The 12,870-nt window shown below is 42.4% G+C and overlaps 1 protein-coding gene across 1 annotated transcript in view; it reads left to right on the top strand.

Moving 5' to 3' along the window:
• The first annotated feature begins 1,885 nt into the window (after positions 1 to 1,885).
• The window catches only part of vldlr (very low density lipoprotein receptor), a 35,325-nt gene continuing 24,340 nt past the window's right edge, over positions 1,886 to 12,870 (top strand). The window contains exons 1-3 of the mRNA XM_079581243.1: positions 1,886 to 2,233; positions 11,159 to 11,278; positions 11,366 to 11,488. Coding sequence (XP_079437369.1) covers positions 2,164 to 2,233; positions 11,159 to 11,278; positions 11,366 to 11,488 — 313 coding nt within the window. The 5' untranslated portion in view covers positions 1,886 to 2,163. The remainder of the gene's footprint in view (positions 2,234 to 11,158; positions 11,279 to 11,365; positions 11,489 to 12,870) is intronic.

Here is a 12,870-nt window from a genome sequence, read left to right as displayed (position 1 = left end):
CAAATGCAGACCTTTTTAGAAAATAATTCAATCCTGGAAAAATTTCAATCGGGCTTCAGATCCCGTCACAGTACGGAGTCAGCCCTGCTTAAAGTCCACAATGACATTTTGCTGTGTTTGGATTTGTAGCAGCCAGTGCTTTTAATGATGCTGGACCTGACTGCGGCGTTTGACACCGTGGACCACGCAGTTCTTCTCTCCCGGCTGGCGGAGCATGTTGGTGTTCAGGGCACGGCCCTGCAGTGGTTCAGGTCCTACCTGACTGACCGGAGCTTTGCTGTGATGGTCGACGATTATTCCTCCTCTTCTGCCCCGCTGTCATCTGGGGTGCCACAGGGTTCCATCCTTGGCCCGGTCCTATTCTCACTGTACATGCTTCCGCTCGGGTCCATCATTTCTAAACATAACTTGTCCTTCCACCTTTATGCTGATGATGTCCAGATCTATTTACCGGTACTCCCCAACACTGCCTCTGCTCTCGAATCACTCCATAGCTGCCTTTTGGACATTAAACTATGGCTTGCTCAGAACTTTCTCCACCTGAACGAAGCAAAATCTGAATTTGTTCTTTTTGGTTCCGGGGATGTCCTTCAATTTCATTCCAGGGTCATGGGTCCAGTTCGCGATGCAGTTCGGAACCTGGGAGTCATCTTTGACCGAGAGCTGAATTTTAAACAACAAATAAATGCTGTTGTCAAAGCCAGTTTTTTCCAGCTGCGCCTTTTGAGGAAAGTTAAACCCTTTCTCTCGCGCCAAGACCTGGAGAAGGCGACGCACGCGTTTATCAGTTCTCGGTTGGACCATTGCCACGCTCTCTACTCTGGCCTCCCACAGTCGTCACTCCACCGGTTACAGTTAGTGCAGAAGCAGCAGCTCGTCTCCTCACCGGTTCATCCAGACACAGCCACATCACTCCCGTCCTCTCCTCCCTGCACTGGCTCCCGCTCTGTTTTCGGATTGATTTCAAAATTTTAATGTTTGTTTTTAAAGCCCTTCATGGTCTCGCTCCGTTATATCTGACTGAGTTGGTGACCGTACATCGCCCCAGCAGAGTCTCCGGTCTGCCGATCAAATGGTTCTGGACGTGCCCAGGTCCCAGTACAAACAGTGGGGCGATCGTTCTTTCAGGGTTGTAGCGCCAAAACTGTGGAACAGCTGCCCCTCAGTCTGCGTGTTCTCACAGAGCTGCCCCTCTTTAAGTCTACATTGAAGACACATCTCTTCAAACTAGCTTTTAAGACTTAGATCGCACTTATTTGATTGATTGTTTTTTTAAATATTGTTTTATCTGTCTGTGAAGCTCTTTGGTCTTCCTTGTGTTGTTGTAAGGTGCTATATAAGTAAACTTTGATTGATTGATTGATTAATAATCGGTGTGGGCCACAGTGCGGAGTCATGTGGACAACCATAGAGACAAACGTCAAATCAATGCAAAAATATTGCTTGTTAAATTGAGAATCGTGCAGCCACTCGTTTCTGAGGCCCCCGGGAAGATGTGAGTGATGAAATGGCGCCATCTGGTGGAGAATAGTATTTGACACACCGCGTTCTGAGGGAAAATATAATATAGATAGCCTAATATAAATAACAAATAAAAGAACAAATTAATGAATTATAAGTTTAACGTAAAAAAAAAAAAAAGTTAAGGATAAACCTCAGCCTAAAGGAAATTTCTACATTTTGATATTCAAACTAAAGCTCGCCAGAAGGATAACTTTCAAATGAGCCTGTGTAGAATGCTTCATAGAAATAAAACTGCTCTCCTCTGTTGTTGTTGTTGTTGTTGTTTTGAATCGTTGTTGTTGTTTTGTATAAACGCTCCTCTGGCACGCGGACAGTGAAGGGTTAACAGCAGTAGGCACGCGGAGGAAAACCCTGCTCCTTGTGCCACCGACTGCGCTCGCGTCTGGAGCCGCCATTCAACCACAAACCGATCAGATCCGAGCGCCTGGAACACCCCCCCCTAAACCGCGTGCCGAGCCGTGCCGAGCATAACCGAACCACCGCCACCCCCACGCCACCCCCCCCCCCCGCAGCCGCATCCATGGAATAACAGGCAGGCCCCACGCAGGGAGCCAGCCAACCGCAGCGGAGGAGGAGAAGGAAGCCGAGAGAGGGCAGCAGGCACCCAGGCTTCAGCCACAGCGACCCCCGCGAGCAGAGATGGTGACCGCGGCACGGCTGCTGCTCCTGTGCCCGCTCATGTGCCTCCTCCACGGCCTGCACGTTGACGGTGAGTGGCCCTGCTTTTTTTTGTTGTATATATATTTTTTTTTAGCCGCGTCGCTCGGTTGAGAGCTAGCCGCGCCGCGTGCACCTGTCCTCGCGCACCTCTTTAAGCTAGCGCCGCCGCCGCCTCTGCCGCTGCTCGTGTGTCCCCTCTGTCCCCCCTCCGCGTGTCCTCCTCCCTGTGTCCCCCCCCCCCTGTCAGCTGTTTAATGGCGGTCTGCACCCGCATCAGCACCCCCCCGCGTGTGTGTGTCCGCTGCTCGGCCTGGCCTGAGTGTGACACTGCGGTGACGGTGTTTGGATCGACGTGCGGGCCCGAGCGTGCCCTCAATCCAAGCCCCGCGGCTGGAAATCAAGTGCCCCCGGGGGGAGGCTGGGGGAGGCTGGGGGTGTGTGTGTGAGGGTGACACTAACCACCTGTCCCATAGACACAATACACTAAACACTATACAAGATTAAGGCCCTAAATGTGACTGAAAAGCATTCGTGTTGTTTCGAGTAGGCATTAAATCTACACTTGTGGGTCTTTTATGCCAGGGGGGGGGGCAAGTTTACATCGTGGAGGCCGATTTTCATCATTGCCAAAACACCCAAGGGCCGAACCTCTACATTGTACCCTGAAGTAAATGCAAATGCCAATGTTTTACATCAGGGTTAGTGCTAGATCGTATGCTCCGGAGGGACGGTCTGCTGTGAGTTTGATTTATGAGTTGGTTTGTCTAAAAATGCATATAATCCTAATCCTAACCCTAATCCTTAATGTTAACCCCTTAACTCCCACTTGAACCGAGCACATTTTCTCCAGTTTGGCTTTACCCCCAGTCCAAAAGCTTCTGGAAAAAAAGCTGTGAAAATAGCAACAAAACAATGATGGAAATGTGACAAAAATGTCACAAAACATTGACAAAAAGTGATGAAAAATGTATGGAAAAGTGGCAAAAATGTCACAAGAAATTGACAAAAATGTGACAAAAAAAAATCAAAAAAATTGACAGAAAAATGTCAAAAATGTGACAAAAATGTGACAAAAAAATTGATTAAAAATGGACGAAAAAATGGACGAAAAAAAAATCAAAAAAATGATTAAAAAAAATTGACTCAAAAATGTGACAAAAAAATTGATTAAAAATTGACGGAAAAATTGACGGAAAAAAAAATGACAAAAATGTGACAAATAACAAAAAAGTTACAAAAATGAGTTGAATACCCAACAAAAAAATGTTGGAAAAAAAATGTGATGACGTGAGGAAAAAGATCCTCTGGGTTCAGGCGGGAGTTAAGAGGTTAACCATTTCCCTGGCCCTAACCTTAATTTGTGTCATGATATCTCACGTTTTCACAGCAGACTGGCCCTCCGGAGCAGAACATCTCGCACTAACCTACTTGGTTTCCGGTACCGATACCTGAACGATACTTTCTTTCGGTACCGATACTTCATTAATTTTCATTTAGAACCATAAAACTGATGAATAATGTTAATTTATCCTTTTCCTTCCGTTGAATTTCTTTTACATTTGTATTAGTTGTTCGAGATCAAACTTCCTTTAACAGGCGGAAAAAAACTTTCCACGTTTCTTTTTTTTTTCTTCCCATTTTTAACAATTTAAAAGAAAAATGTCCCCGTCTTAAATTTTTCTTCAAAATTTTGGTTTTTTTTTTGTCTCCCAATTTCCCCCTTTTTCCTAGTTTTCCCCAAATTTACCCCGCCATTTTTTTTCTTCCATTTTTTTCCACGTTATTTCCCTTTTTGATATTTTTGATTCCGCAAATTTTTCCTAAATTTAACCCAATTTTTCCCACTATATGCATTTATTTATTTTTTTTGCCTAGTCTCTCGCTTTTTTTTTCTTTTTAAATTTGTATATCCAACAGCATAAAAACTTGAATATAAAGATTTTATATTTCGTTTCGGTACCTGCTTTCGATACTTTTATTTTTCCGATACCGGTAGTACCTAAATCTTCATTTTTGATACCGTACGGGTATCGTTTAACGGTACCCAGCCCTAGCTGCAACTAACGATTATTTTGGTAATCGATTAATCGACCGATTATTTTTACGATTAATCGATTAATCGCTTGGCTGTGAAAGGTGCGTGGAAATTGTATTTTTTTTCAATTTTTTTATCACATAGAGCTAAAGTGGCGCCGCTTGAGGACACGTGGATGGAGTAAACTTAAAGTAAACGTTTGTAGGAGGCTCTTTGTGCTAATTCTGCTTTGATTGGACGAGACAAAGACAGATATTTATGAAATTTACGATGTACAAAACACTGCAGACGCTCACTTTAAAAAACAAAGTAGGTTTTCATCCAAAATACATAATTGTCATGTCTTTTTGTGCTCAGTTTTAGCCTGTGTTTACTAGAAAATGATTAATCGATTACTGGAATAGTTGACAACTATTTCAGTAATCGATTAGTTGTCGATTAATCGATTAGTTGTTTCAGCCCTAGACCAACCATTACCCTCGGATAACAAGTAAAACAAAATATTGTCATATATCGTATAAAATATTGTATTTTCCACACACGTGCAGTAGATATCCCAGTAAGACTGAAATTAAGATCAAAACAACAAAATAACATTCATTTTAACAGACACAGTTCCCTATAGACTCACGACCCACTGAAAATGGTTCCGTGACCAGGGGCGGACTGGGACTGAAAAACAGCCCTGGACTCTGACCAGCCTGGCCCAAATTAGCGTAGTTGTGACTTCCACAAATTTTCCCCAGGTCGACTTTTTATTTTTATTTATTTTTATCATCAGCAAAAAGAACGGGAAAGGTGGTCGTAGAAACAGAAGCAAAATCATTCATATAAATTGTAAATAATATCGGTCCCAAAATTGAACCTTGTGGTGCACCATACTCCACGGAATTCCTTTTAGATTCATATTTTTTTTAATACTGGGCTTTACCCAAATCTAAAAGCTTCTCGACTGGAGAGCAACAATGTAACGCCTCATTTGAAAGCTAAGATCTACAAAAATGATGGAAGCTTTTTGTCACGTCATTATTGTTTCTATCATTTTTTGTCCGTGTTTTTCTCATGTTTTTGTTGCCTTTTCATCACATTTTTTGTTGCTTTTCCAGCACATTTTTGTTTTGTTTTCATCCTCTTTTTCTCGCTATTTTGATGCTTTTCTTTTTAGCTTTTAGATTTGGGTAAAGCTCAGTTGAGGCGGGACCGGTGGCCCTAGAGCCAGTGGCCCCTCTGTGCTCTTCCAGAATGGACATATGGCCAGTCCGCCCCTGTCCGTGACCCACCTTTGGGCCTCGACCCACCAGTTGAGAACCACTGTTCAACATTATATTTGACCAAGCGGTATGTTCTGACGGGAAATTTTTAAAACACTGACACTATTTCTCGCATTTTTACACTAACAACAGGTGTTTGATCTCTTATTTGCATTGTAATATTTCACATAATCATCTTGGGGGCCAATATCACAAGTATATTCCAAAGCACGTCCAGCTGCATGTTTGGATGACGTATTGTGTATTTATTTTGTCCGTTTTCCCCAATAGGTCGAATATCCACTGACTCCATTCCTCATCTTAATCTAATGTTTACACATTTTTAGAAATTATAAATACATAGATTTATCGCAAACATTACTTTTATATACAATGTACAACATCCTAACTTTACGGATTACGATATTTTGTAACCTACTTCTATCTATGTGTGTAATTTTGGGCCTAAATAGAGTTCGGGAAAGTCCACAGTTACCATGGAGATCCGCCATCTTTGCAGCTGTTAGCATACATTTCCATAGACTAACATTAGCTAAAAAACAGTTTAAAAAGTGGAGAAAAAAGCCGTGGAACAGCTCCGTTAGCTGCAGAGTTACTGCTGGTAAATACATCTAACACACTGTGGTCTCTAAGTGTTTTAATGTGAACAATCACTCCAGTATTTTAACTTCTAAAATCTTCATTAATTTACAATTGCTGCTAATCCCATAATGCATAGCGATATGACGTCACATTCCCGAACTCTATAGCAAAGGAAGCGCTTCAGTGCGGAACCAGTGGCGGCTCCAGACCATTTTGATTGGGGGGTCCTGGTCATTTCAAATGAAAATCAACCACTATTAAACAAACAAAATATAAACAACAAAAACAGCACAGAGCATATCAACTACTTTGTTTTTGATTAATGAATCGATTGCCGTTTGCAAACAACTTAGATTGCCATAGCCACCCCCAAAATATGATCTATTCTCATACTCGCACCACCTTTTGATTGCCCTCCTTCTGTCCTCCATAGTCTCCAGTCTTCGTGGAGAAGGACTTGCTTTTGGATGAGGTTTTGAATGAAGGGCAGCGCATGGCTCGGTCAGCGCTGTGGCCGGAGCTCATCCACTTTATTATTATCCTTCAGTGGCTCCAGTGTCCGAAATGTGCGTTCTACACTCAAACAGTCTATGCAGCGTCTTTCCCACGGACTTCAGCTCTTTGTTTTAAAATCCAGACTGGCTCGCACCTGTCACTGCCTTTGCCCAAAGCCTCTGCAGAGGGACAGAGAAATGTGCATCGATGGGCCAACATGGAGGACTTGTAGAGCACGGTGAACAGGGTGGGTGGCGCTGAGCTGACTCCTCCAGCGCCATGAGGTTCGTTAATAAGCCTCTGTCATTATCAGCTACTCTCAGGTAGGGCTGCAACTAACGATTATTTTGGTAATCGATTAATCTACCGAATATTTTTACGATTAACCGCTTAGCTGTGAATGGCATGACTTGAGGACATGTTGATGGAGTAAACTTAAAGTGTGTTTTTAGAGGCTCTTCGTGCCAATTCTGCTTTATGACTGGATGAGACACAGACAGATATTTATGAAATTTTCAATGTACAAAACACTAAAGACCTTAACTTGTAAAACAAAGTAGGTTTCCATTAAAAATAGAAAAAAATTAATGTCATTTTTGCTCTTTTTAAGTCTGTGTTTACTAGAAAACAATTAATCGATTAGTAAAATAGTTGACAACTATTTCAATAATCGATTAGTTGTCGAAAGAGTGACTTGTTGTGAAGTTTGGGCTGGTCTCTAATCTCTAATCTCTCCCGGTTAGAAAGAAAAGAGTGATATGTATCTTTGCCCTATTCTGTAGGCTTTCTAGTGGTTAGATTACACCACTGGGTGGGGGGGTCAAATGGGGGGTCATGGCGTTTTTTGGAGGCGCCGCCGGTGTGCTGACCTGATCTTTTGTAATCTAAGCTTTGATTTGTCATGACTGACCCTCCATGTGACATGACCTGTCCCACTTTCCGTACTATTTGAAGTGGTCACCCTACTTATAACTCTTCGTTCGCAGTTTGTCTTGAGGTTGGCTCGGTGGGGGTGGGGGCCGCACCTCCACACAGGCTCTCCAGCACCACCTCGACCTGATGTTCGTAGCCTTTCTTTACTTCTTCTTCTTCACCAGGTGACACTGATGCAGTACTACGAGACGGCAATCTAGGACTGCGGAGTGCCCCAGTTTTGACCAATGCCAAGTCCTGTCTCCCTTCTAACTTTCTGATCAATGGAAACCTGGTATAGACCTGGGCCCTCATTTCAAAAGCTTTTCTTTCCATGATACTTGGTTTCCGATAGTACCAATACCAGAACTACATCTTTGCTCACAAGCTTAATGTAAAATGTACATTGTGCTGATAGATGAATAAATAAATAAAATGACATGAGAACGATGGGTGGGTAAAATGGTGGATAATTCTGGGCGAAATTGAGGCAAAAACAAGGATTTTTTTTTCAAATTAGTTTAAAAAAATGAGCAAAAATGAGTGGAAAAATGTAAGAAGTGTCAGGGAGAGATGAGGAGAGGAAAGGAAGGCGGCGAGGGGAAGCCAGTTTGAGGAAGTTGTGTTTGGTCAGTTTCGAAATAGTTCGTTTTAACTTAGGATTATTATGAAATGAGCAATTTGTGCTGAACATACGACTTGTCATACTTAACGAACAAACACAACAAAGCGTTGGTGCTCATGCCCATGCACGTATTCGCACTGGCTCCGACTGAAGCCTTTTAAACGGCATTCTGGAGCAAATGAAAGTCGAGATGAATATATTATTTCTATCTATCTTTTGATCTGTGAGGCCTGTCCCTTGCTGACTCCTGTAGTCCTCACCCTTCACTACGGCTTCAAAAAGGACGCCCAGACAGGAATCACTGCTTTAAAGAGTTTGCAGGATTTGATCTGTGTGGGGTAGAAAAAAAATCAACGTCTCTACAACTGAACTGGGCCTGTGGGAACATCTTGACATGAAAGCTAAGAACCTCCAGAGTTCAGTTTGAGTTTTCACTGGAGGCTGCTGGGATTGTGGAAGTAGGAGAGAGGGTGGAGAAAGAAATGACCGCAATAATTTATCTCATATTGATTTACGAAGGTGCAGCTGTTGCTCCAGGTTCTGTTCTGTGAGAGGTTCCTCAAGGTCGAGCTCATGGCGTCGGCCCCAAAGGTGAAGGAACTGGAGAAGAGGAAGGAGCTGTTGGAGATGCAGCTTTTAGATCAAATCTTTTCCTCCTTTGACTCACCAGTTCCGAACATTTAGGTCACAGCTTCACAGTGGGTCTCCAGAGCTTTTGAAAATCCAAATCAAACTTTGCTGATGGGGTAATATAAAGGGCATAGACTGCTTCATTCACACCTAATGCACGTTCTCCTCTCTGATTGGTCAGAGACGGCCTCTCCCCAGCACCTGTCGCTCTCTGGACCAGGTTTTCTAGCATGTGTTTCACAGTGGGCCATTGTGAAGATCTGGGTCAGGTTCTCTAAATGTGTGGCCGTGCAGATTTTAGACTATGACTATGATCCCCCATACGCCGTGGGGCAGGATTTGTCATGGGAATAAAGTCGGCCACAGTCACTGCATGGATGGGTCAATGTAGGTGACCCTGAACTCACTATGCTATTTGAGTTTGTAGTGATCGTGTGGTAGCTAAGTCCTCCTTGTTCTGCAGATGCTCCTGAGTGACAGTCTCATATCTGTTTCTAGACCCTTTCATGCCCTTGTACTAGGACTGGGACGATACACTTTTGTCATGATCCAATCAGTGTTCATCCCCATTTCCAATACCTACTAGTGCTTCATTACTTTTTATAATGGAACTGACTAAAACTTGACTAAAACCTTTTGAGTTTTCGTCTGGCTAAAACGATACTGGCATTATACATTTCTTTTACATCATTTTTTATTGCACACGTTTGTCAAAAATACAAACAAACTAAAAGATGGATGTAAACACACTCGACCTGACAGAATGTGTCCACATTTCTTTGTGGATTACTTTTGATGATTAAAATTTCACCTTGTTCCTGTTTCATGGAATGTTTGCAAATCTTTATCCATCCGTCCATCCGGGTCCACGGAAGGACGGCCTCATGGTTCTAACATCTAACCGGGCCTGTTGGTCTCTCATAAGGGGCGTCTGAACTGCTCTTTGTCTGACCCGTCACCTAGGACCTGTTTGTCACGGGAGACCCTACCAGGCGCACGAAGCCCCCGACAACAGAGCTCCAGGGTCATTCAGGTGCTCAAACCCCTCCACCACGTTAAGGGGAGACACTGCAGGCAAAACTCAATTTTTTCAGTTTTCAGGTTTTGGGCCAAATTGGTCTCTGAACATATAAGCTTTCACCCGGAAACAGAAAATATGCCTAATCTTCACAATAACATGTTTAAATATTGCGCTGATTCAATGTTCCCCCATAGACTTATATGGGAGAACACAATTTCAAGGGCCTTTTTCCCAAAACACATTTTTCTGTCATTGTGGCGACACTATGTCCACGTCAGTCGGACCTAAAGACTTCACATTTTCCAGCCTTGGACTGAACAATATTTGGAAGATTTTTTCAGTGGGATTTTTTATTGTTTAATCCCTTAAGCCCCATTTATTGAGTTTTGAATGTCAAAAAATTAGGCAAAAATTAAATTTTAACAAAATTTTCCACTAAAAAACAGCTTATTTTAAAACTAAACAAGAAATCCTAAATCCCCTCTGAAAAAGTCTTGGTAACTCATTTATCAATAAAATGAAACCATAAGTTTGAATGTAGCTCTATCCATTATTCAGATTTCGTCGCCGAAAGGTGAAATTTTGGGCATTTTTAGGCATAAAACACCTTGTTCTTATTTGAAAAGATAAAATGACAGAAAACTTGCAATGTATTTTTTTCAAATTGATATCTGTAAATATACATTTTTTCCCTATTCACCTCTCGCCTTAAGGTGGCGGTTCCAGGAGAGGGTTTGCAAATCTTTACATATTTAAATTACGATGTGGCATTGTGTTTGTGGCATTAAAATATAGTCTTAAAATATAGCATTAAATTTGATTTGAGCACATGAATGTTTTGAATAGACTTCATGGTCATTTGATAAAATGTCGTTCCTATGGGTATAATGGTTAATGGATCAACCATTGATATTATATATGTATTCATGTGTGCCAGACTCCTCCTGCTCACTGGTGGACGAGCTGACCAGTCAGTGGGCAGACGTTACAAATGGGAGTGGCTTGCTCAGCAAAAGTATGACCTGAGGACGAGCCACCCAGGTCGAAATGTTGTCCCAATAGAAATGTAGTGCAGGCTTTGAACCAAATGAATTCAGATCATACGGAGAATCACCCTCAATATCCAGGCAACATTAGAACTGGCCTAATGTAAAGTTTGTAAATGGAAAAGAAAACTAGGGTTGCACAGTATTCCTAACTCGATGTTATCAATGTATTGGTGAACACGATGTATTAAAAGTACAATTAAACATGATCCTTTTCTGTAAAGTACAGCAGATACTGTAAGCAAATGGCTGGTCTGTGTCAAATATAATATTCGTCATTAACTTTATAGTGAAAATAGGTCACTCCTTTTACCATTGAGTTCTAAAGTAAAGGCTGTATGTTCTGTGCTCGTTCAGGTACAACGACCGAATGCGAGCCCAGTCAGTTCCAGTGTGGGAACGGCCGCTGCATCCCGTCAGTGTGGCAGTGTGACGGGGACGAGGACTGCAGCGACAGCAGTGACGAGAACACCTGTGGTAACTATGTACACGCATGCAGACACTTCCACACACACTACTCTCTCAGGCCGGCGCCCTAACCTTTCTGCGCCTCTGCGCTCGCAGTCCAGAAGACGTGTGCAGAGTCCGAGTTTGTGTGTCAGAGCGGCGGCTGCGTGCCCAAGCGCTGGCACTGCGACGGGGAGCCGGACTGCGAGGACGGCTCGGACGAAGCCCCAGACATCTGCCGTAAGTGCTCTGCTCCAGTCATGGACAAACTCCTTCCAAATGTTAAAGTGCATATGGCAGGTTTTAATGCTTTGAAAATGTGACTTGGTTAGGTGAATAATGTCAGTTTATAATATAATATAAGTCATAGTTATCATTTTATTTCAGTGAAGCAGAAATGTTAATGTATAAATATTGGGCAAAAAAGTTTTATTTTTATTTGAAATGGTAAGCTACTGACAGGGAGTGACATAGAGGTGTAAAGTTCCATAGATATACGTTTGTTAAGTGTGACGTCACGACTTGTGCTTCCGGGTCCTAGCAGACCGGCAAATATGCGAGAAAAAAAACATTACAAATTCTTAAAAGTAACCATCAATATTTGTGAAACTCAACAGAAAGTTACTGAACCTACTTATTTCTCAGGCCTATTAGCCAAAAATGCCGCACCTACTGCTAAAAAAGTCGTATTTACTAAAGTTAGCATAGCTGCTGCGCTGTTAGCATTTTTCTCTGCTAAACCGGAAGTACCGATTTTGGTAAATATGACTTTTATAGCAGTAGGTACAGCAGTTTTGGCTAATGGCCCTGAGAAATAAGTCTGTTCAGTAACTCTCTGTGGAGTTTCACAAATATTGATTGTGGTATTAAAGAGTTTTTTGTATTTTCTCGCACATCTGCGAACCCGGAGGTAGAGCTGTGACGTCAACACATAACAAATGTAGAGACGGCATCTTTGCAAATGCCCATATACGGTCATGTTTGAAGCAGCTAGAGGGGGAAAACAAAGTAACCAAAACTATAACAAAGGCTGATTTCTGAATATATTTTTCTACTAAATAGTGATACAGATATGAAGAAGAGTAAAGTGGTTCAACAGCCCTGTTTGACTGCTAGCGAAGCGATGCTAACAAGTGCCGTATTTCACCTCTTCTGAACAATTTGCCGTGAAAAAACATATCGACCCGGTTTTGTCTTGACTTTATTGGTGTGTGATGAATAAGTATATAGTCCACCAGAAAACCAGGGAAAAATTGTGATTCTCATGAGGGGTTTTCTTCGCCCATGACTAGGCTCTCTTCGCTCCAGAGTACACCACAGGCTGCTAACTTTCTGTTAGGGCATGGCCGATTAGAGAAACACAAGGATTTGTTTAATGCTGAAGGGAAGAAAAAATAAACCCAGCATGAAATAATGCAAGTCTACTATGAGCCCCGTTGTCAAATCTGTTTACTCCACTTTTCTTTGTATTTTATTGCAGATGACAAAAAGGGGCTATGGTGAATAAAATAGTTGCTTAAAGCTGATAGAAAGAGAGCTGTGCCGTGGGCAGTGGGCAGTGGGCAGGGCAACTGTCGCTCTGAGCCTTTTCTCCATGGATTCATGGACAAAATACAGCCTTG

This window comes from Gobius niger (genome assembly GCF_951799975.1).
Source record: "Gobius niger genome assembly, chromosome: 22".
Lineage (NCBI taxonomy): Eukaryota > Metazoa > Chordata > Actinopteri > Gobiiformes > Gobiidae > Gobius > Gobius niger.
The sequence above is the reverse complement of the archived record's forward strand: the minus strand, read 5'-3'. Positions and strand labels throughout refer to the sequence as shown.